This window comes from Podarcis melisellensis, assembly GCF_964234715.1.
Source record: "Podarcis melisellensis genome assembly, chromosome: 12".
NCBI lineage: Eukaryota > Metazoa > Chordata > Lepidosauria > Squamata > Lacertidae > Podarcis > Podarcis melisellensis.
The window spans coordinates 19,578,651-19,604,428 of record NC_138544.1 but is presented as its reverse complement, the minus strand read 5'-3'; the positions used below and the strand labels follow the sequence as shown (position 1 = coordinate 19,604,428).

The window sequence follows — 25,778 nt, the reverse complement described above, 5'->3', positions numbered from 1 at the left end:
GAACCTTTATCCACTCCATTAACCATAGGCTATTGTTTTGACTAACAGCAATGAGACCAAGAACCTTATTCAGACGTTGTTCTTCTCCTTAGTGGTTGCATAAACAAGGTTGCAAAGCACTTGGGGAACCTCAGCTAGCACACCAGGTTCTCTTCATTTGCCCTTCAGTGCATGGAGGGTGGCAGGGCAGGGTGATTGGGATAATAACAATTATCATCATCATCATTACGTTCATATGCTCCCTATCTGACTGGGTTTCCCTAGCCACTCTGGGCTGCTTCCAACAAATTAAAAAACAGTAAGATATCAGATATTAAGAACTTCCTTATACAGGGCTGACTTCAGGTATCTTCTAAAGGTTATATAGTTACCGGTACTCATCTCCTTAACATCTGATGGGAGGGTGTTCCATAGGGTGGGTGCCACTACCAAGAAGGCCCTCTGCCTGGTTCCCTATAGCTTTACTTCTCGTATTGAGGAAACCACCAGAAGGCCCTTAGAGCTGGACCTCAGTGTCCAGGCTGAACAATGGGGATGGAGATGCTCCTTCAGGTATGCAGGGCTCTAAAGGTGAGTACAAAGACTTTGAATTATGCTCGGAAACATACTGGGAACCAGTATAGATCCTTTAGGGCCGGTGTTATATTGTCCCAGCGGCCGCTCCCGGGATGCAGTGGAGTAGACCTAAATAGCATATCTCTGCTCTCCCCATGCTTTTCTAATTGTGTGATGAAAAGAATGCATGAATAGATACAATGGTTAGTGAAATCTCCTGCAATTTCCCTCTTTTTAACATTATTGGCAGCCTTTTCTTTTCAGTCCAGTCCATGCATATCAAAGTTTCCCATTTTTGTTTTGCCTTTCTTACCATGAGAAAGTTCAAGCAGTTTTGTTTTTTCAATTATTTTATCCATTTCAGAAGTGTGTGTGTGAGAGAGAGAGAGAGCGCGCACAAATCCTTCTTAGGACACGTCTGTGAAATTGATAAATTGCAGATGTGTTGGTAGTAGAAGAGAATAAGCTAACTTCATAGGGATTAAACATGGTCTTGGTGTGGAAAGTAAGTGTAGATAAAACATTAGCAACACATCACTTGCTTGTGTTCCAATAGAAAATTTCTTCTGAAATGTTTGGGTTTAACACTAATTAGGAGTCCCTCCCCTTCTTTCCATCTAGCTGTGTTTAAGTCTAACTGTTGAGGATATTGGACACAGGAGAGATAAATATTACAAGTTTGTTTCCCTGTAAATCTCTGCTATGATTTCAAACTTTTGTGCTGTATGATTTGACTAAGGCAAGAGGAAGAAACTATATTCCTTTGGGAAGGAGAGTTTCTGCATTTTCAGCTGAACTAAAGCTTGCCTTTCTCACCTGGAAATGTGATTGAATTTGAATTGAGAGCAGCTGGTTCCAGGTCAGGAGTCAGAGCAAACATGATCAGGAAGGACCTAGATTTGGAGAAAGTACCAACTGCTTAGAAGTTTGGATGGTGATTTGTTTATGTAGAAGAAATGGGTTCATGGTCAGAGTGCAGGGCAGGGTGTTCCACCACGCATGAGGGAATAAATTTGTCATGTGGTTCTACGGTTCACAACACAGGACAAAATACAGAAGCTCTTGTGGAGTCAAGAAGGGAGGGCGGAATTTTCACCATTTTAGCTCTCGGGCATTCTACACCCTTGTGCAAATTAATTGAAACAAACAATGTAGTTTATTGTACAAAACTCACCTACGGGACCGCCTCTCCTCGTATGCCCCACAGAGGAACTTACGGTCTTCAAATAAAAACATCTTGAAGGTCCCAGACCACAGAGAGGTTAGGCTGGCCTCAACTAGAGCCAGGGCTTTTTCAGCTGCGGCTCCGACCTGGTGGAACGCTCTGTCACAAGAGACTAGGGCCCTGCAGGACTTGACATCTTTCCGCAGGGCCTGCAAGACAGAGCTGTTCCACCAGGCCCTTGGTCAGGGCGCAGCCTGACTCCCTCCTTTGGCAGTCTTTACAAAACTTTAGTTTATGGTTGCCATCAATTTTGATTTTAATTAATTTTTATAATGTTTTTATAATGTTGCACTGTTTTAGTGTTGTTAGCCGCCCTGAGCCCGGCTTCGGCTGGGGAGGGCGGGATATAAATTATTATTATTATTATTATTATTATTATTATTATTATTATTATTATTATTATTATTATACAAAACTCACATATACATGTACAAAACTCACATATACGTACATTAGTAATGGATATGACCTCCACTATTTTTAAGCAGCATTTGAACATGGTTTGGCATGAAGTCTACTAGTTTCGAACAGTCACTGTTGATTTTCGGATCCCTGTACCACACTTGAATCAGCGCCAGAATGAGCTTCTCCATAGTCGTACACTCTACAGCACAGAGGCGACTTTTACATTTAGCCCACAAATTCTCAATGGGATTTACATCTGGGGAATTCCCTGGCCAATCAAATACCTGTATTTGCTGCTCTGTCATGAGTTTCTTCACCACTTTAGACAGGGGGCTAGGTCCTGCTGCAATATCCCAGTACTGTCAGGATACCTCTTTTCCAGCTCTGGAATAAACTCTCTTTCGTAGAACCTCAATATATTGTGGTGAGCGCATCATTCCTTCTATTGGCTGCAGGCTTTCGGCACCATAATGATCAGCTGACTTTTCCTGTTTGTTTTGAGTACAGGATTACAAGTAAGATAGAAAACATGCTTTGTTTCAATTAATTTGCACAAGGGTGTAGATTTAGCCTGTGGTTTTCTTATCAGTGTATGTGTGTCTGAATGTTTTTTTAGGAAAGAAAAGGTGAAATGTGAACTAGGTACTGGTTTAAATATCCAGCAGAAATTGGGCAGGCATCCTTGCTTTTGACTTTCAGGCATCTCTTGGAAGACCTTTTTATGCTGAGGGGCCTTTGCAGCTGTTTTAATAGCCAGCCACTTTTAGGATTATTAGCATTGTTTTTAATGGTGTTTTATAGTCATAACACCATTCTGATATTTTATGATACGATGGTACAGAAAAACTTTTATAAACAAACAAACTCTGAAGAAGAGTTTGATCAACATCAGGAGGCAAAGATTGCATTTGGTAAGTTTATCTTGAAAACCTGGCAATGATGTGCAGTTTTTCTTTCAAGGACATTTCTATTATAACTAGTCAGTTTCTTGCACGGTGCTCCTCCAACTAGCACCCAGTTGTTGTTGCTTTGTAAAAGCTTTTAAATCATATTATAATGTATACAAAACAGAGCGAACAATTATAACAGATAAAAATTTAAAGATTTTTTTAAAAAACCTATAAATCAGGCATGTAGAGTTAAAATAACAAAGTCCAAGTAAGCACTCAACAATATCAGATTATTAAGTATAGTTGCAGATTTGCCAGGGTTGTAATGAAGGTTGTCTTGAAAAGGATGGTTCCACTGTATATGTCATAAAAGGTAAAGAACCCCATGGCGGTTAAGTCAAGTCAAAGGTGACTATGGGCTCATCTTGCTTTCAGGCCGAGGGAGCCAGTGTTTGTCCACAGACAGCGTTCCGGGTCATGTGGCCAGCATGACTAAACCACTTCTGGGGTAATGGAACACTGTGACGGAAACCAGAGCATACAGAAATGCTGTTTACCTTCCTGCCACAGCAGTACCTATTTATCTACTTGCACTGGCGTGCTTTCAAATTGCTAGGTTGGCAGGAGCTGGGACAGAGCAATGGGAGCTCACCCCGTTGCGGGGATTCGAACCACCGAGCTTCTGATCGGCAAGCCCAGGAGGCTCAGTGGTTTAGAACACAGCCCCACCCTCTGTATATGTCATAAAAGAATGCCTCTGTATATGTCATAAAAGAATGCCAGATCATATAAAAGGTGTCTGGATGTTCTAGTCCTTCGCGTAATCTCAAAATGTGCATAATTTTATCTCTTATAACTATATTCCAGCGTGTGGAACCAAGCGTTCAGTGTTAGATTTTGGACAGTTTTCCATTGAGTTGCAATTACTGGTTGTGCTGCTAAGATCATTTATAAGACCAATTCTTTTGATAATATATTATCAGCATCATAAAAAAATATCCTGTGACATTAATTTTGGACAAACTAGCACCCAGTTACATTCCATAGAGGTTGTTAAAATTTCCTGGTGCCTGAGCAGCAACATGAAAAATCTCTCATTGCTAGGGTGACCATGTGTCCTATTTTGTAGAGGACAGTTCTCCAGTGAATGAGGTCATCTGTTTGAAGGGCTGTCTGTCCAATCCTGGTTTAAAAATGAAGAACCAAAAGAAGAGAGATTAAGGGCTGGGAAGTTGATAGTCAACAGTGAGCAACATGAAAGCGACTGAGAGTCTTATTCACCACATTGGTGAGATGTATTGTATTTCTACTCAAAGTAAAGTAATTATTTAAAAATTTTCAGCTAGGCATGTAAATTGGCATCTACACATTTTTGTGAATCAGTTCTCTGTTGCCCTTTTTTTGGAGTGATGCATAGGCAGCAACCCTACTTGTAGCTGCAACAGAGAATATGGCAGCGAGAGGAAATGCTGTATCCTCTCTGCGAATAAGAAAACCTACCTAATTTGTATTTAAGGTCTTGAGGGAAATGATCTAATAAACTTAACCTATCAGTTGCAGTTGCTATTTGAAGACTCATCAAGAGCAAGAGGATTGATAGTAATGAAAAGTGGTACTTCCTGTGTCTCCAAAAAGGAAATGAGCAATTCTGGCAATTGCCAGTCAGCCCTAAGCCTAATATCCGTGACTTGCAAAATAATGAGACTTGTAGGGAGAGAAGAATAGGCTAATGGCCCCATAACTTATGTTCAGCGTGGCTTTGCAGCAAACAAATCACGCTAGATAAACTTGATTGTTTGGATTATCTAATTAGTGGTGAAGGACAAAATGGTGGAAGTACTGCATCTGGACTGTTAAGAAACCATTTGTGATAGCGGTTCGTAAGGAGAGGAAACATAAACGAAAGATGGTCTTTTAAGGCTAGGCAAGTAAGGTTTGTGCTATTTAATTTATTTGATGCTTTAAAAGTGAAAGCCCTATGATGTTGGGTGGAGATTTCTATCCATATTTCACAGATCAGCTGGTTTGTGTCCAGGATAGGACCACAATAATATAGATCTCTGACAAATTGACTGATCAGGGCTTACAAAAGCAAGTACTGTTTTCATCTGCATTTACTCAGCAGCTGGTTCCATTGTCCCGACATTTCCCTAACTGTTCATTTCTGCATTATATTTAACCACTCACATGACGTAAAATTCACTTTCAGGAATATAGCGCAAGTTTAGCATGCATTTCTGTGTTACTTGTAAACAGAATATTTTCCTGGAAGCAAATAACATGGAAATGACCACTAAAGTTGCCACATATTCTGCTATTTTTCTGGGAGTGGCTTTTACATTATGTGAAAGCTCAAATATAATGTCGATATTAACAGTTAGGGATACATTGGGGGGAAACTGTTGTGTGGATTCAGCCTTAGAAGATAAAGAATTGCCAAAACCTTCCTCTTTCATTGCTAGTATTGTTCCACTAGCCAAGTAGTGATGTCCACCAATTTGGATGGCTTTAAAAGAGGATTAGAAAAAATCATGGAGGATAAAGTTGCATACCCTCCAACGTTTCTATGATGAAAATAGGGCTGTCCTATTTGATGGTGATGATGATACCAATACCCCACCCATCTGACTGGGTTGCCGTAGCCACTCTGGATAGCTTCCAACGTATATAAAAACAAAATAAAACATTAAACATTAAAAAACTTCCCTATACAGGGCTGCCTTCAGAGGTCTTCCAAAGGTTGTACAGTTACTGATCTCCTTGGCTTGGGGCTCGCAGAACTCCATACCCTCCAACATTTCTCTTTTGAAAATAGGGACATCCTAAAGAAAAGCGGGACATTCCAGGATCAAATCAGAAATCAGGACGGCTTCTGTAAATCTGGGACTATTCCTGGAAAATAGGGACACTTACAAGGTCTGAAACTGCCATTGGCTACTCGCCATCTTGGCTATATTCTGCCTCTACTGTCAGAGGCATGCTGTCTCATCAGTTGCTGGGAGCTGCAGGTAGGAAGAGTGCTGTTGTACTCGAGGGTCAGCTCGCAAACTTCTTGCAGGCATCTGGTTGGCCTCTGGGACTAGATGCTGTTCTAGATGGGCCTTTGGCTTGATCCTGCAGGCTCTTCTTAATAATATCAGAACCAATATAACATTATTGCTTAGCCCTATCTCGTGTGCCACCTTGCTTCTGTTCTTAGCACAGGTGACCTAGTCTCAAAACAATTTGACGGGCAATTTTAGGTTCCCACTTAACATAAGCATTCCTGCTTGTGGCTTCCATAGAAATGAGAATACAACAATTCCCTTTGGCTGTTCCATGCGCATGGCAAGCAATGCTAGCTTTCAATTGATGTTCTAGCCTCTTTGCGTCTCGGATCTTTTATTTATCTCTGTCGTGTATAACTGCTTGCCTGCTGTCCCTCATATTAAATGTATCTACTCATGTGGTTGTGTTGTGTGAAGGTATGTGTTGCCTTCAAAGCTCACTGAAATGACCAACCCAGTTTCTTTAATTATACACAAGTCTATGTAACTCAGTTGTACTAAGAGAGTCATCCATGAGTTTTTTGTCTTTGTGCAAGGATCCACAGTTCCAGACTTGGGTGCAGAAGGAAAAAATAATAATTGGCTTAAGACTGTTGTGTTGCTTTGTCTGATGTGACATTTATATGGTATCGTGGTTTACCAGGACCCAGGCTATAAGATGTAATTGGAATAAGAATCAGTTGGCACTCACTGATGACTTATTTCTGCATTGATGGTATACCAGGCTCACACAGAGTGGCATAAAGTATGTGTTTTTTATGGGCACACTTTACAATACATTTATCGCAAAGTTTGCTGTTGACTACAAGATCTTCCTTTTACAAATATCATGTACACCACAAACTGAATCAAGACCTTGGTGTGGTGGTTAAGGATGCTGTAATTTGTAGTCCTCGCTGTGGTCTCAGTTCTGTTCATGGCAGGGTGTGACTACTATTTGCATAAGAAGAAAGCTCTTCTGGCATTTTCAGCAATACAAATTGAGGGGCAGACTCCCTTTCCAGATCAAAACTATTGCAAGGAGCAAAAGGTTAACTCTCCTGTCCGCCACGTATCAGGGTCCCGATTTGGGGCCACCACCAAACTGGTTACTGGTGGAAAGAGAAATCCTGTACTTAAAGGCAAACCATGAGATGAACTTAATGTGTTATTTTGGCCCCATGGAGCACTTTGGGAATGATATTTTGAAACACCAAGAAGTTGAGATAAGAGGAAATTATGTTCTTCCTTTCTGTCTGTTCCCTTCACTCATCAGCTTCCTGTTTTCTGAATGCAGAGGTACTGGATCATGGCCAAAAGGTGCAATCCGGCTCCATTAAAGCCAGCTGGGACTTTGCCACCAAGCACATGGATTTTAAAAAATGGTTAAAAATAAAAGGTAAGCTGCTAGGAAGAGCAAATGTGCAGCTTGAAGAAACTAGAGCTTCTGTAAGATAACCAGTGTATATACAAAGCAGAAGGAAATAGTAAATCCAGAGCAGAAGGGGTATTTGGTGGTTGTTCTTCAAAGATGTTTTTAATCACAGTTTCCTTTTTAAAGCGGGATTCATTTATGTCTACATACATTAAATAGTTTTTGCAAAATCTAAGTGAATAATTTAGATATATTTTAAGCAAATTTCCTAGGAAAGGTTGCACTGCTTCTCTGCTGCCTGTTTATTGGATTCAGATTATAACACATTCTGAATTTCATTTTAAAATTCACCACTGTCCATTCTGCCGGTGCAATTTTAGGTTAACTATATTTTATCCGCAGTTGCTATATTTGGTTCTCGAGTTATTATTGCAGTTCCTTGGGGTATATTTAAATCCACCTTATTGTAATAGATTATGGAATAGAGTGTCTAATATGTCTAATGTAGAATAAATGACTATAATGATTTATGATGCAGCACTTCACTTTTATTGAACATAAGGATCATTGTACTAAAATGGATGGTGTATTGCTGCTTTAGCATAAAATACTGAATAACATATTCAAGAAAATGAATGGATTGGCCAGTTCATAATACTCTGCCCCTTCAGCTGAGAGGTCTTTAATAAGCAAGAGTGTCATTACACTTGAAAATGTATGTGTCGGTGATTCATAATCTAGAACAATGACAGTGATCGGCTGAAGCACATATTAAAGTCTGGGCTTAAAAGGAAATGCACTGTGCTTTGATCTCTGCGCAATGGCTGCTTTTGTTCCGCTTTACAATTTTGCGTCAGTAGCTGTAGCAGGAATAAGTAAGTTGGAATTTGGAAATATATACGTATCTTTAGATTGTCTCTTGGTGATAAGGCTTTTGAAGATGGAGAGAATTTTTCTTTCTGCTAACACTTTGCATATGATGATACTGAAGTGCGTTCTCCTTACAGACTTTCATTACCCCTGTACATGCACCTTTGATGGAAACGTATTTGCACCTCATTTTTAAATCAGTGGAAGCTCTGTCAGAGCACATTCTTCCGCCTGTTCATTTCCAGGCTTGGCTTCTGGAGATTGTTGAGAGGTGCAGAGTAATATTTTTTTTGGGTCTTTTCGTTTACAAATGGATTCTTTGTTTACTTATTTAAAAGGCTTGCATTTTGCATTATATCCCACTTGGGGGCTCTTAAAGTGGCTTGCGAAAGTTGCACTGCACCATGCAGTGTCAGATTTACGTACAGTGGTACCTCAGGTTAAGTAATTAATTCGTTCCGGAGGCCCGTACTTAACCTGAAACTGTTCTTAACCTGAAGCACCACTTTAGCTAATGGGACCTCCTGCTGCTGCCACGCCGCCGGAGCACGATTTCTGTTCTCATCATGAAGCAAAGTTCTTAACCTGAAGCACTATTTCTGGGTTAGCAGAGTATGTAACTGAAGCGTATGTAACCTGAAGCGTATGTAACCTGAGGTACCACTGTATAAACTAATCAAGCTACAGCTTAGGGCCCCCCTCTCTTGGGGCCCCCCAAAAAATTAAAGGAAAAACTGGTTGTACATTTCCAAAATATAAGATGAAAAGCAAATAAAATAAAACCTACTTACAGCAACAGTGTTTTGGGTTGTGTAGGCTCCTATGATGTAAGCAATGGCTAGCTTACATCTAGCTAGCCTGCTAGCCTGCTCCCTAAAATATCACTGGTTTGTTCATTTCTATATATATAGGGTGTCTACATCCTGCATATGCAAATGGCTTTAGATACCTATTAGGTCCATAAATGACCATATAGCATATATTCAACACAAAAAAACAGGGACAATTTGTTGTTGACAAAGGACAGCTGGACGTATAAAGGGCCCTATTACCTTCAGGAGCTTAGGGCCTCATCAGACCTAAATCGAGCCCTGACCATGCAATCACATTCAAAAAGATTTGTGCATATTAATCGGGAGTGATATGGTTCTAGGTTTATCCAGGCAACTTTCTTCTTCTTCTTATCCTTTGTCTACCTTGGTGCCCCCCACTGAGGAACCCTGGAGCTAGTGGGGCTTAGCAGCTGAATCCCATGATGGAACTATGGCCATACAATACAGTTAAAGCACTCTTATACAACTTTAACAGTCATGGCTTCGTGACAAAAAGCATCCTGGGAGATGTAGTTTATTTTGAGTGCCAGGAACTGTAGCTATGTGAGGGGTGTCCCAATAACTCTGTAGTTCTCAGGATTCTTTCAGGGAAGTTCATTTTGTTCTGCTTCCAGAATATAGTGCAAGTTTAGCACCATGATATTTGCTTCCAGGGAAACAAATCTGTTTGCAAGTACCACAGAAATGAATGTTAAGTTGCACAATATTCCTCTATATTCCTGGAAGTGAATTTTACATTATGTGAAAGTTCCCATATCAACCTGAAATTTAAAACACACACACACACACACACACACACACACACACACACACACACACTATTTCAACACATTTTATCACAAATTTTTCTTACTTTTAAGTTTTACTCTAAAATTCACATTTTTTAGCATGCATTTTTGTTTGAAATGCACATCGTGGTGCATTTCCATGCCAAGAATTGTACAGTGGATGCTCAGGTTGCGAACGTGATCCGTGCAGGAGGCACGTTTGCAACCTGCAGCGCTGTGTCTGCGCACGCGCAGGTCGAGATTTGGTGCTTCTGAGCATGCGTGAGCACCGAAACCCGGAAGTAACCCGTTCTGGTACTTCCGGGTTTGGTGCCATGCGCAACCCGAAAACACGCAACCTGAAGTGTCTGTAACCCAAGGTATGACTGTATTATGGAATTCAGAGAAGTGTGGAAACTGAGGATCAGTTGTGTCTTTAGAGCCATGTCAAGTCATTTCCCTTAAATGCGGACTGAATGCCTTGAGCACCCTGCCTGCCAGTCAGAGTAGACAATTTTGAGTGAGGTGGACCAAGGCAGCTTTGCATGTCCCATATATGGCTATAGCAGGAAGGAAAGCTAATTGCTTTGTCCTGTAAAGTCTGATTTAGGAAAGCTGCAATTATGAGAAAAAAGAAGGTCGTGTACATACCATTTGTCTTTCCAGTCATGGATTTCATTAGGTCCAGCAATCCAGACCTATTAATACGTTATATATATAATCTAGGCAAGCTAATGCCATTACTATCCTTCAATGACAGAGATCCTCTGCTTTTTCTCAACTGGGTTGCTTTGATCACACACAAGAGGGCCTTAAAAACTTTCTGCTCCAGGATTGATACTAAGTTTCTTGGATGCCTGGGGCATAGTTTTATTCTTTTCCCAACAAATTACCTCTCTGGATGGTAGCGTAGCATTGCAGCACCTGTTGCCGGATTTCTTTTGTTTGCTTTTTGACTTCAGCACCTCATCTCTTTTTCTGCCCGTCATCTGTTCGCTTACTCTTTTGATTGTCAACCAATCTCAGCAAAACAAATTAGATTATCTTAATGACTGCAGTTTGGCTGTATCTGATTAGGTTTCAATGTCAGCCGAATTTAATCCTGGTGAATTTAATTTTGATGTTTGATTAGCCTCATCCTGAAGCTCAACCTTGTTTTGAAAACATGTAATGTGCTTTAAGAGTTGAGCTGTTTCAGAGATAGTTTCCTGCATTACTTCTGATCCTCTGGCATACTGGAGATGTTTGTGTCCAACCCCCCCCTTTTTTTTACTTTCCTAGTCTTATCACTTCTCCGGTCATTGTAGACATAGTGCACCAACATTACGCCCTTTTAAATTTAGGGCACAATGAAACACATACTTAATCTCTTGCTCTTAAATAAACAGGACTTGATTCTGCTTAATTTTGGACCATGTCTTTTTATATTTACATTTTATTGATTGCATTTAGTAAATTTGAAAAGTTTGGTGTGCATATTTCTCTCTGAGAAATAGAGAGATATTTTTAATTATTAATTATTAAATAATTAAATAACATTAAATAAATAATATTAAATAGAGGGAACCTTTGGCTTAGGGACCTATCAATTTTGCAAAAGTTGTGCCTTCTTTGTGGCCTTTTTGGTGCAAAAAAAAAAAGGTCGTTTTTATTCAACCAGGCTTTTAAAATCCATGATCTTGAAACCGTTTCGTGTTTTTAGTTACATTTGGGTTTAGATCACTGTTGGAAATTTTTAATGCTGCAGCTGTTTTTTTTAATGATATTTTAAATATTGTATTTTTTTAATCTGTGAGCCAACCAGGAAATTGCATTATTGGGGGACAATTTATAAATGCTCTAGTCTAGATAAATAAAATATGAGGTGGCTACAGCTGAGTGTTTAACCAATGGTTGTTTCAGTGCTCATGAAACAACACAAAGAAGCTGGCCATCTGCTGTGACTGTCCACGCAATGAGAAATTTTTTACCACCCTTCTGCCTCCCTGCATTGCTGATTTGTTGCAGGGGCGTGGTATATTTTTTCCTCAATATATGGCTGGATGTCACAGAGCACTGGCTTCCCGTGTGGTTACATGCACGTTGTCTTTAACAAGCGTAGGTTACGTGGTAATCCTCAGCCATCCACCGTCTCCTTCAAATCTGTGCCAAGGCCACAAGCCAAATCTTTGGGGCATTTTGTGTGACATCCATAACATGCTCTAAAAATTGCCCCAGTCATGAAATTATCTAGACGATTTTGCATAGTAATTACTGTATTGAAAGCAAGTAGTAGATTTTTAATAACCCAAAACAAGCAAAGAAACAAACCGAAGTTGCAGTCATGTGTAATGCCCACACTTTACTGAGTTTCAGTTATTCCATAATCCAACGTCTGTCATTTCCCCCAATTATCTTCATTTCACAGTTTCTGTAATGGAGCATTCTAGCAGACAATTGAGAAGACCAGCGCTTCTAAAAGCATGTTTAGCTTTGTGGGTAATGTTGTTGTGAAAATGGCTTTTCCTTTTAATTATACATTTTGCCATCTGAGTTGGCTCATTGGGACCATGTTTGTACACTGAAGAAGTTTTATTAATAATATTGTTACAGTGGTTTTCATGCTTAGTCACAATATTTGGTTTCATTTACCCTTTCTTTGTTAAATACTTTGGAGTGTTTGTAGATAACTTGATTTCTGTCCTGGCCTACTGATATAAGGAGGCTTCCATTGATGGAGCTCCTGGTCTCCCTGCAGTTCATTCTTTAACTGAATCCTACCTGACATCCTTTAGACTGCCTGTTTGAGATGATCTGTGGACTCAAGTCCTGAAATCTGAGCTTGTGGCTTAGTGGTTATGCACCATACCCTGGGGCTTACTCTGGAAATCTGTCTACAGGGCCCTAAGCAAGTATAACTTTCACCTAATCCAGAGTGAGTCCACATTTATTACAGGAGCAACTCTAAAAATAGCGTCATCTGAATATCCACATAGTCCTTTGGAAAGTACCATTTTAACTGATAGTCAATTGAATTCTTCTTTCCTGGATTAAATTGTCAACACAACACGTTTTTTATTTGGCGGCTAATTATCAGATATTGGTGTTCTCATGCGGAATATTTTCCAATTCAGCAAGTTGAGTTTGAAATTTCAATACTTGAGCCCTATTCTGGTATAATGGTACCTTGGTTCTCAAACGCCTTGGTACTCAAACAACTTGGAACCCAAACACTTCAAACCCCGAAGTAAGGGGTTCAGATACAACTAGTACCATGTCCTCTGACAAAGGGCTCATCTGCACTATGTAGCAGTATCATTCCACTTTAAACAGTCGTGGCTTCCCTTAAAGAATCCTGCAAACTGTAATTTGTTAAGGGAGCTGAGAATTGCTTGGAGACCCCTGTTTCCCTTGCTGAGCTATAATTCACAGATTGTTTTAAGAATTAATCCCTCTTCCCAGAGAGCTCCAGGAATTGTAGCTGTGTGGAGGGAATAGGGCTTGCCAAACAACTCTCAGCACCCCTAATCACGACTCTTTAAAGTGGTATGGTACTACTTTAAACATATACTGCAGATGAAACCTTACATGCTTCCACCTTGCCTCCCCTCGCCTTTATTTGTAAAAGGCAACTTCTGAGCCAGGAAATTCCAAAATGGCACTGTTACTTGAATGCAGGATTCCCCTTATCCCAACTATTTAATCCACAAGAGACAGTGTGTTCAATACTCGGCATAAAGAAGGTTCCATATTCAAATAACCATGGGATCTCCTAGGTCAGATATTGCTACTGTTGTTTAGGAGAGCAAGGAGGAATTGTGCAAAAGCCCAGTTTTGTTGCCTCTACCAACATACCAGGAGAATAATACCGAGATAGGCTCCCAAATGCTGCTAATGCTTTTTTTCAGGTGCAAGAATAACTTTTTTGAAAATAAGGTTTTACTGATTGTAAGTACCGTCTATTGAAAGTTGATAAATCAGAGCAGTTACTGTCATGGCTCTTCGTTTTAATACCTTCTTCTTTTCCCTTTTATCCACCTTGACAGTTTCCTTTGATGGTAGTTCTATTTTCCCAGTTTCCAAAGCTCATAATCTCCCAGTCTTCTTTGAGTCTGAGCCTCCTTTAGAAACCTATGTTAATCAGATTATTTATGAAACAGTTTTAGTATCATCTTGGTAATCTTGCCTGGTTTTACGTGACCTTTTCTATCATGTTAGGAAGCTGGGTGGTGTGTGTGTGTGTGTGTGTGTGTGTGTAGCTAGACAAATAGATAAAACACATCACATATATTATATTCTGGTAACCATAACTTATAGCTCATATCTTATCTGTAGTTTATATTTGACTTTTCTTGCCTGAATGCTCCTCATAACCAGAACCTCTAAACACCTTTACTCCTATGCTGAGAGAATTCAGTGGTGTGAAATAAGAGATTTTCAGAACCTGTCACATTCGACTTTCATCCTTTCATTAGAATGACACTCAAGATTATAGCTTCAGTCCAAAGAACCACATATTCTGCTGAATCCCATTGTTGACTGTGGAAAGCAAAGATGCTCCCCGCCCTCCAAAAAAACCCCAGCCTGTTCCAATAAGAAAGTCCTGGGGGCTGGCTTTGTGATATCCATTCTATAGATATTGGCTTATGCAAAAAAGAAAGGAAGAAAAAGCTTCGCTTTCCATCCAGAGACGATGACAAACAGGCCCCTGCTTGATAGATGGATTCGTTATCACCTCCTAATTACAAGCAGATTTCCAGGTGTGCTCTCTACATTATAAATGAAAGCTGCCTAGTGTTATACAATACTGGCCTGAGGGTCAACCATAAGGGATCTGTTCCTTCTCTTCTGTCATTGGACCATATTATTTAGCTGAGGTTTCAACAGATAACCTTTGAAGGCCTGCCTGACTAATCGCCTGGTAAATGCTGACTGTTATGAGGTTTTTTTGTCTCCTAATAAAGAAAGGAACTCGGGGGGGGGGGGGAGACCTGCAGTGTGTTAGGCACTTCACTGTCGGGTTTTTCAGAATACCTAGCTCCTTCCTTCAGAAGGGAAAAACCAGCTTTATGGAGGTCAGCTATACTGCTGCAGCCTGCGGACCGTTTTTGCCGAAAATCATTCATGTGCACAACCCCTGATATAAACTAAAAGAGCTCTTATGTCATACATCCTAGAAGACAACCGTGTTGTATCGCAGACCACTTTTCTGGTTTGTAACCCGGAAAACCCTGTTGGGTCATGCCAGTAGCTCATTTAGTCTAGCAACCTTTTCTCAAAGTGGCCAATCCGATGCCCATGGAAGGCTGCAAACAAGACCCGAGTGCAACAGTATATTCTCCCTTCCTGTGGTTTCCAGCATCTGCTATTTGAAGCATACTGCTTTCAATCCATGGAGGCAGAGCTTTTAAGGTTTGTTGTGAAGATGTCGGCTGCCAAAACATGTGCTTTTATGGATTGGTCCAGGCTGGGGGTATATGGAGATGTCCAGGGTGCTATTGAAGCTTTGCCAATCACCTCTGTACGGCTGAGGCCGTTGCTCAAACCAGAACACCTAGACGCTGTTTTGGAAGGGATGAGGGCAAGTACATTTTCTATTATTATTATTATTAGAATTTATATACCGCCAGGCCATAGCACCAACTATATGGGGCTGAGGACAGCTCAGCCCCAGCCTTGAAGTATGTGAGGACAGGGCTGAAACGCCCCCTCCCAATTTTGAAGGGCCAGGCCCCACTGGGCCTCCCTGCGGTGACGACAGGCCTCTTCTGGCCTCACAGCCTCTTTCGAATGCATGTGACGTCACATGTTTGTGTCGAACGTGTGATGTCAGAAACATGCGATGAGCCCCCCCCCCCCAATGTCGGGCGAAACTTGGCATCTCTGGGCCAGGCTACCTAAAGAGCCATCTTCATCCACACTATCCTGCTCACATTGTGAGATCACCATTGGAGGCCCTTCTCTCCTGCTGGCCTCCTGAGAACAATCAGATTGATGGGCACCTTTTCTGCAACACCCCTCCATCCCAGGATTGCACTCAAACTTGGGATCTGTTGGCTCTTGTCTTTACAGGACTTTAGGAAACCATCAAATCCCCCGTTTGTCTCTTTAACTTTATTTTCAGCTGTTGTTCTTGTGGTTTTTTTAATGGCTTGTGACTTTTAGCTGTATTTTTGTATTGTATTTTAGTATTTATAGGCTGGATGGTTGTTTTATTGAAATCATCAGCTTTTATTCATCAGTTGGGTTGTTTTTTTGTATGTTACTTTTACTCTGTTACCTGCCTCGATGCTATCCTTAAAGGCAGCCTGAAATAATAATGCTTAAATATTTAAAATTCCCTGTCCATTTCTAGAGAGGAGTTGCTATGTGGCTGGTCGTGTGTCCTCTTGAGTATACAGCTATGTATATTGAAATTACTGAAATAAGCTGGTCTTAACTTCAGTGAACCAGATATGATCCCACGCACCCCCTCAGTAGTTTAATATTACTGAGATTCATGTTAATTATTCCTCGTTTTCTTTTATAACCTGCTATGGCAGTTATTTACTTTATGTCACAGAGGAAGTTGCAAGCAGGTGATTAATAACCTGCCTAAGTATTACTTTTCCTCTTGCTGCCTTGTCAAGAAATAATGTGACCTGCAGATGTTTAGAGAAACCCATACATTTTATTAATGACAGCTGCTGTTGCAACATGCTCAATGAAAGCCAGCTTATCAACCATTGCAGAAACAAGAACATTTTGTGGTTTTGCTTTGCTTTTGTATTTGGGTGCTTGTCTTTGTTTTGAGTCAAGTGTACTGAAAGCTCCAGAGGAGCAGCAATAGTGCAGATGCTTTTTAGAGAGCCTGGAAGGCAAGTGAAGAATCAGGTTTGATGAAGTAAGAAACTAAAAACACAAAAGTTGAACTTTGATTTGGCTTTACATATACAGAATAGTTTGGCCGTCTTCACATGTCACACTAAGCTAAACCATGGTTTAGTGCAAAAGTGCTAGTTTTGCAACAGGTTTGCTCTTCCCTAGACTTGATTTAAGGACACAGGTGGCGCTGTGGTCTAAACCACTGAGCCCCTTGGGCTTGCCGATCAGAAGGTTGGCGGTTCGAATCCCCGCGACGGGCTGAGCTCCTGTTCCTCGGTCCCTGCTCCTGCCCACCTAGCAGTTTGAAAGCACGTCAAAGTGCAAGTAGATAAATAGGTACCACTCCAGCTGGAAGGTCAACGGCGTTTCCGTGTGCTGCTCTGGTTCGCCAGAAGCAGCTTAGTCATGCTGGCCACATGACCCAGAAGCTGTCTGCAGACAAACGCCAGCTCCCTCAGCCTGTAAAGCGAGATGAGTGCCGCAACCCCAGAGTCGTCCGTGACTGGACAATGGTCAGGGGTCCCCTTACCTTAGACTTGTTTTAGGTCACTGCACAAAGTCCAAGCCCACGATTATGGCTAAGGTATTTCCTCCTTAACCCCAATCTGTAGCCAAGATTTGTCTTATACTTACAGGTTTGTGGTTAAGAAGGAGAGACTTTAACCATGACCCCAGGTTTCGGTGACACCCTAAAGCAAACTTTGACTTAGCTGCCATCCACCCACTGATTTTAAAAGCCCAGGAAGGAGGCTGCAGCTTTCTCTCTGGTAGCTAGCAGGTTCACACGGTTGCTGCAAACCATACTCTGGGTTACCATGACATGCAAACTAAGCCATTGTATCAGCATGCATACCATCTCTTATTTCTACTTTTAAAATATATACGGTAGATGCTGCCCCACATATAGTGGTTGTATACAGTGGCCTGCAGTCAGTGGACTAAGGGGAAGGAGGGCAGGAGGGGTCCAGCATCCTGTCAGAGCCCGGGTGCCTCCTTCTGGCTTTGGAAGTGATGCGTGATACTCACGAGTGTGACATCAGGATGTTGTGATGTCATGCATATGACATCACCCCAGAGGTGCAAGCTGGTCTTAACTTTTCCCGTACGAAAAAAATCATGCCACACTGCTAGGTATATATGTACATTTTAGCCCTGGGGTTTTTATAAGAGTTCTTTTTTTTAGCTGAACGGTGATGTAGAAATCAATCAATCAATCAAATAGAAATGGATATTGTTGAAGGGAAAAATATGGCTGCCCTCTTGTCCCTAACTCCACTCAATCTAAGCCTGTTTTCAAGTCTGATTGCAGTGGGAAGGGGAGATTTGAGGGAGGGGGGTTTTCACAGCTGGGGAGAGAAGGTCTGTCTCACCATTTGTGACCCCCGCACACACATTGGTCCTCACCTGTTGTATTTTAGGCTTGGGGGAAATCCTTCTATTAACTGCAAGAAAAAGCTTCTTTCAAACCTAATTGCAGTCTGGGGCATTTTGTGGAAGAGTTCAAAGGTGGGAACGCTGCAGTCGTCTCCACACCATAATTAGACTTAAATAAGTCTATTGGCTACAACAGAAAGCTTCTTCCAAACCTATTTTTTTGTGGGGGAGGCAGATCTAGGAACCTTCTGCATCTGTTTGTGCACCTGTAGCTATTGCACTGGCAGCCCACAATTGAATGCATGGCGCAATATGGTCTAAATGCTGCTTTACACAAATAATCCGTCTACCGGCCTACCCTTTGTGCCACGTGCTAGGGCTGTTTCGTGACTTTCAATGGAATCCAAAGATACATACAGTGGTACCTCGGGTTAAGTACTTAATTCGTTCCGGAGGTCCGTTCTTAACCTGAAACTGTTCTTAACCTGAAGACCACTTTAGCTAATGGGGCCTCCTGCTGCCGCCACGCCGCCAGAGCACAATTTCTGTTCTTATCCCGAAGCAAAGTTCTTAACCTGAAGCACTATTTCTGGGTTAGCGGAGTCTATAACCTGAAGCGTATGTAACCTGAAACGTATGTAACCAGAGGTACCACTGTATCTGTGTTGTGTTCCAGTGCAGCTGTAGACACAAGCTACCATGGGACAAGCAACATGGTTTGTGTGTCCCGCCAATGAAACAGCCACCAAGGGGCCAGAACTTCCATGCTGTGTCCAGCTTCCCATGCTTGTGTGTCTTGTGTGCAAAATTGCAACCCTCCACCCAGCTGCAGGCACACTGTAAAGTTTCCCATCTGTGGTGCTCAGTTTCAGAGCTGGGCAAAAGCGCTCCTTTTACTGAACCTAACCGTGCTTTCCTTGCCTCCCCCTTAGTCACTCCTGAGCTAGCTAGCTACACTGTCCAAATACGTCTTTATTTGTACTAACAAGAAATACCCGTGAACAATGGCTGGAAGCAAGAGACAAGATGTTTTGTAAAGGCCTTTTAAAAACATACTGATGAGAGGTTTCTCTCTGGTGCGCGTGTGATTGAAACAGTGACGGCGGAAAGGGAACTCAAGGGCTCTTTGCTGGAAATTGCAAATGCGCGTCATGGTATTGGCCGCCCAAGGATTCGCAGCTGAAGAGCCGCTTCGGATGGTTTGCACTGGCATGGTTTATGCAGATGCTTTGGGAACAGATGGCATCGTGGATCCCCATGGCAAATGTGAATTTATACTTATACACACACATGCGCATGCACACACACTGTACTAAAGTATTTTGCTTGTAGGCACAAAGCAACAAAATTATTTGGGAACTCTACTCCATAAATCAGCCAGGCTACTGCTGCTATGCCACATGGAAATGAAATAAGATTGATTTCAGCATTCACTCTCCTATTTGCATCTTTGTGGGTTCAGGTTATCTCTTAGCGTTTGCTGGTAGAGCTACATATTCTTGTATAATTAACAGTCTGGTATGACAAGGAAGGGTCAGAAGGTTAAGAGATCAGCCAACCTTTATCCTGAAAGTCCTAATGTTGACGTAAAATTGGAAGTGGCTCATTTGAAAATTTCTATACATATTTATATATTTCCCAGTGGCATTTGATTTATCCTGTGTATTGGGGAGTTGCAGATATCTCTGAAGAAGCTAACATATAATACCTTATATTCAGAATGGGGTTATTCTGCCTGTATTTTTATACCTTGATGGGTTGTGTTTTTTTTGCCAGTGTATTAATCAGCTTATTAAGCAATGGTGGCTACTTACTTAGCCAAAACTAAAAACTAATACATAGTCTATGAAGGCATAATTTCTCATTATTAATAGATAGGGACACACAATACAGAAATTTAGGTGAATTAGTTTATGACAAGCTATTAAATTGAACTCTAAATATGATTATTATCATCGAGGGGTGCTCCTAATTATTTAGGTGCTTGTAAAAATTGATTTTGTGTATGTTTTAAAGCTGCCAGCCCTTTGCAGTGAACAGAGGTTGCATAAAATTTATTGACCTGTCGTTCACATGTGTTACTTTACTAGCACTTAATGGCCTGTTTAGATAGTCTTGGTGGGTATGAACTCCCAGTGCACTACTCCAGCTCCCATATGTTGACAGGTAGCTGCCATGTAGATAAAACAGGAAGGGGGGAAGACTCCAAATCATACTGGGATGCGCAATCATTACTTATTTTCTAATCTGAAGCAAGGATTTCTTGGTCAGCCGAAGGAAGATGAAGGAAATGGGTTTTTTGCATTGCTTTGTCTCTACTCTGCTTTGCTCAGTCAACAGTGCAGTAGATGTAACAGTTCTGAATTTGGGGTGCGTGGTCTTGAGCGGGACTTATAGCAGAGCCTGAACAGTTGAGAAGTGTTTCGTAGAGATGATAAATTCACTTTTAATAGGACCCTTTATATTTCCATCTCATGTGTGTGTGTGTATATAATTATTAAATTTTCTGTTTTGCAATTTAAAATACTCATTTATACATCCCTAAGATATCAGTGACTCCCCTTCTTCTCTTTCCATGGTTCATTTTACATATCATAAATACCTTCATATTTTACAAAAACTAAACCATTCAGTATTCCATTATTTCACTCATCAAAACTTGTTTACACTTTTGAGTTTATCTTCATGTTGCCAACGTTTTCAGGTGTACACAATTTCCCCCCATATATTCAATAAACATTTCCAATCTTCCCTAAACTTCTCTATGTTCTTTTTGTTCTCTTATTCTATATGTTAAGTCTGCAAGCTGTGCATATTGTGTCAGTTTAAGTTGCCATTCTTCTTTAGTTGGGACCTCACTCGTTTTCCATTTTTGGGCTAACAGAACACGGTCCACAGTAGTGGCATACATAAATAACCTTTTTTGACACCTGGGAATTTCACTCTGAAACCCCAACAAAAAGGACTCGGGGTTTTTTTTGTTGTTTTTTTTTTTTGAAAAGTACTTTTAAACATTTTTTTCAATTCATTATGGATTATTTCCCAATATTCTTTTACCCCTTTACAAGTCCACCACATGTGAAAGAAAGTTCCCTCAAAGTTCCTTTATCTTTCCATCTCACTTTGTATGATAGTGTCCCCACAACCTTAGATAATGGAAGAGTTGGTGTGGAGGAGTGGTTAGAGTGTTGGATAGGACCTGGGAGGTCAGGGTTTGAATCCCCACTCAGCCATGGAATCCACTGGGTGAGCTTGGGCCAGTTGCTAACTCTTAGCCTAACCTACCGGTACCTCACAGGGTTGTTGTCAGGATTGAATGGGGAAGAGGAGAACCATGTATACACCACTTTGAGATCCTTGGGAGATAAAGGTGGAAAATAAATGAAATAAGTAAGTGATAGATTTGCTTTCTACTACCATATTATTAGCTCTTAGAACATGGGTAGGCAAACTAAGGGCCGGATCTGGCCCAGTTGCCTTCTAAATCCAGCCCAGGACAGTCTGTAAATCAGCATGTTTTTACATGAGTAGAATGTGTCCTTTTATTGAAGATGCATCTCTGGGTTATTTGTGGGGGCCTGCCTGTTGTTTTTACATGACTAGAATGTGTATTTTTATTGAAAATGCATCTCTGGGTTATTTGTGGGGCACAGGAATTTGTTCATTTTTTTCTTTTCAAAATAAAGGCCAGCCCCTCACAAGGTCTGAGGGACAGTGGACCGGCCCCCTGGTGAAAAAGTTTGCTGACCCCTGTCTTAGAAGGTGATAACTTGGAAACCTGGGTAATAGAGTACAGGTAAATTGCAGGTATGTGCCTAGCAAGGGAAGACAGCTTCATACATGGATGGAAGATACAGATGTGCTCTCCATCAATGACTAGTCCACCGCAGTGGCTGAGGGCCCGATAGGGAGAGGGAAAATAAGATGATGCCAGCTGCTTCCTGTGCATGGATCTATCTCCATAATGAGATGTGTCATGCCCCAACAAATTTACAGTGGTACCTTGGTTCTTGAACTTAATCCGTCCCAGGAGTCCGTTCAACTCCCAAAACCATTCAAAAACCAAGGCGCAGCTTCTGATTGGCTGCAGGAGCTTCCTGCACTCAAGCAGAAGCCGTGGAAGCTGTGTCAGGTGTTCGGCTTCCGAAAAACGTTTGCAAACCGGAACACTTACTTCTGGGTTTGCGGCGTTCGGGAGCCGATTTGTTTGACAGCCACGCCATTTGAGAAGCAAGGTACTATTGTATAGGCATGAGGCTTTGTAGGCGAGCACTTCAATGCAAGTTCTGAATGTTACTGACATTATTGCTCAATCAACTCACGTAATGTACAGGTCTGCAAAATTATCTAACTATCCTATAGGGTACAGCCAGGGTGAAAGAATATGTGGACTTTCATAACAGCTGCAGCACATCATTTGCAATATATATGGGTGTGTACTTATTCAGAAATCTGACATGGTTACATGCCAGGAGAATTCTGGACGTGATTAATTGCAGTTAGGTTTATCTAGTGCCCTGTGTCAGGAGGACATAGGGTCAAGTTTTCCCTTGCTACTCCAGTAGTAATCCATTGTCTTCAGTGGATTTATACCTCTGCAATTTGCATCCAAGTCTTTGGCAGAAATGGGAAAAATCTGCTTCGTAGTTCAGCTCTTCTGGCAGTAAAACTCTCACTCGCTCTGCTGATAGCATAGACGGTCAAAAATACAGGATCTCAAACTTGTCTGGAAATTCTAAAGTTATTAAATCATTCAATGTTTGTCCTGCAATGCACTCAGCTTTTGCAGTGTGCCTCGGCATAACGTACAAAAACTACCCTTTTTAGTTTAACTGGGAGCAGATGTGGGGGCGACATTCCCAGGAAACTGGGATGTTAAATCACATATATAAACTAGAAGCGGTTCAGTTTGCAATTGAAGTTAGCAATAATCATCCCACCAACAACACAATATAGTGCTTCAAACAACCAGGAGCTTTTCCTTTCAGTTGTTATCCTTCATTTTCAAATGCTTTAAAATGCCAAGAGAGGTTGCCAACAATATAACATATAATCATGTATTAGAAATGGTGCAGTTTGTGGAGTAGCACTGTTTTTGCATTACAAGTACCCATGGTGCTTGCAATACAATGTGGGCTCTCTAAAGAGGTACGGGTTTATCCCTAAGGCAATTGGACCAGGATATGGAAATGATTAATTTTCATGCTTCCCAGAACGGTTGCTGTGATTGGTGCAAAAGTGCATTCCAGTTCAGTCCATCCATTCAATAAACCATCGGTAAACCTGAAATTCAGGTGATTGATTGATTCAGTCTCCTATAGTTGTATAAATTTAGCCCTGCAGTTTTCATGCCATTACTTAATACCATCCAGTAGTTGCTCATTTTAAATAGTGCAGTGCTTAGTTTTCATGTTCTGTTTTTGATGCGCAAACCCCTCTATCAACAGGGCTCAATATTTATCTGTACCGAATGACCAGTGTTCCTTTCTGAAGAATCTTATTTTCTTGTTCCAAATTATGAGTGGCTGTTGTTGATTTTTGCTTTACAATTTACACAGTATTTTGGGTTCTTCAGAAGCATCTCAGTGTCTTCTGCATTCACAAAATTGCTTTCTAAATATATGCTTGATTTAATCTTCCCAACACACCCAACCACTTCAGAAGAGAGTCTGTCTTCAATCTTCGCACTAGTGTTTTGGGGAAATGATGTTGCTTCAAGGTCCCAGTGGCTACTAATGTCATGTGATATTAGTCAGTAAGGTTTTGTATTAGAAATATGGTTGAGGATGTGTCATTGGCATGTGGAAAACAAAGTCTTTGTTTTAGTGAACGCACAGTGAACGCACATGTGATGTGATTATGGGTTGTATCCAATGCTGATCCTACACAGAGTAGACCCATTGGCAAAATTAAGTTAAGTTCATTAATTTCAGTGGGTGTATTCTGAGTAGAACTTAATTGGGCATAACCTTTTGCCATTATGATCCCCATACTTTTGTAGCTTGGTTTTATGTAACAATTGCAAACAAACAAAACAGATGTTTCAAGACAGAACATGTCATGATGTTTTTGCAAATACAGTAGTACCTTTGTTCTCGAACTTAATCCGTTCCAGGAGTCTGTTCAACTCCCGAAATTGTTTAAAAACCAAGGTGCGACTTCTGATTGGCTGCAGGAGCTTTCTGCACTCAAGCGAAAGCCGTGTCGGACGTTTGGCTTCTGAAAAACGTTCAAAAACCAGAACACTTACTCCCGGGTTTGCAGCGTTTGGGAGCCGATTTGTTTGCGAGTCAAGCTGTTCGAGTACCAAGGTACCACTGTAGTGGAGACAAACTCATCCCCACTCCAGCTGTAGGACACAGATGTGTAGAACACATCAGCCCAAAGACTATCCTATCTGGTCCAATGACAGGATTATGTAATATGTACTATTATGATGAAATTACCCAGTCTATAGCAGCAGAAATGGTTATCGATATTGATATATTTGTGGCTGCCTGTTACTAAACTTGCTGCAGTTTTAAGTTTTTATTAAGAAAATACATCCCACAAAGTAGGTCTCTCCCCACCCCCATTGCTAGGCACCACCTTATTAGTCGTATTTGTCACCAATAGCATATAACCGATAAACCCCCAATGGATAATTCCAGAGATCACTCCTTCATTTTCCAAAGGGGAAAAGTGTCAAGTAGGCAGTCAAGAGAATGATTTCTTAGAGCATCCACTTTTGCCGCCGTTATTGCACTAAGGACTGAGGTAGGGATGGGGAGTTAGCAAAGAATATTATTTTCCATGCAGTTCCTTTCATAGTAAATTAAAATACATGGGATTGCATAGTTTGGAGGATTATTTGTAATTAAGACTTCCAACTCTGAGTGAGCTGTTTGAAACTATCCCAGATCAGTAATGGACATTAATTCCACTTTGGGACAGTCTACTTACAGGGTGGCAAAGTCTTTCTTGATGTCATTTATAATTAAACAGCTGATTTTTTAAATAGCCTCATGATTGGGGTGGATGTCTAAATAGTCATAGTTTTGAGTAATTACCAATGCTTTTTAAACTGAAGCTTTTTCCAGAAGCTATTGCTGCTGCTTCTCCATAAATTCAGTTAACTTAACCAGGGAGTGGGGGAAGAGAAGGTCTCCGCCCCCAATCTCCATGTATTAATTGAATGAGTGCATAATGCACAGGGTCTATTTGGGCATTGAATGAGCTTGTGGAGATCAGAGGCGGAGCCAGCTGGGCCCCCAGTGTGTGTTCATTGAATGCCCAGAAAAGCAGTACCAATAATGTCTGAGAGGGGTTGTTTGTTAACTCCTAAATAGAAAGTATTTGTTGTATATTATGTACAGTAACAATTAGATAACTAAGTATGCTTTTTCTAACAGAAGCATAATGATCAAACTCTTGATTACAAGGTGAATATTACTATATTTAGGATGGTAAAAATTAAATGAATGTTAAATGGTTTGGGCAGCTGCCAGAGAAGTGAAATTGTGTATGGCAAAGTCCTCTAATTTTAAGACTGCATTTGGTGTTTGCGCAGAACAGCAGACATTGAAGTAAAGTGACATAGCCATTTTCTATGGTAGATTTCCAGATGCAGCCGTTT

General features: G+C 41.0%; 1 protein-coding gene across 6 annotated transcripts in view; it reads left to right on the top strand.

Moving 5' to 3' along the window:
* The window catches only part of RARB (retinoic acid receptor beta), a 353,150-nt gene that overhangs the window by 205,506 nt on the left and 121,866 nt on the right, over positions 1-25,778 (top strand). For 5 of the 6 annotated variants that reach the window (XM_081883362.1, XM_081883363.1, XM_081883360.1 and 2 more), the window contains one exon: positions 7,378-7,500. The exons of the other annotated variant lie outside the window; for it this stretch is intronic. In XM_081883362.1, coding sequence (XP_081739488.1) covers positions 7,378-7,500 — 123 coding nt within the window. The remainder of the gene's footprint in view (positions 1-7,377; positions 7,501-25,778) is intronic. 6 annotated transcript variants of the gene reach the window in all.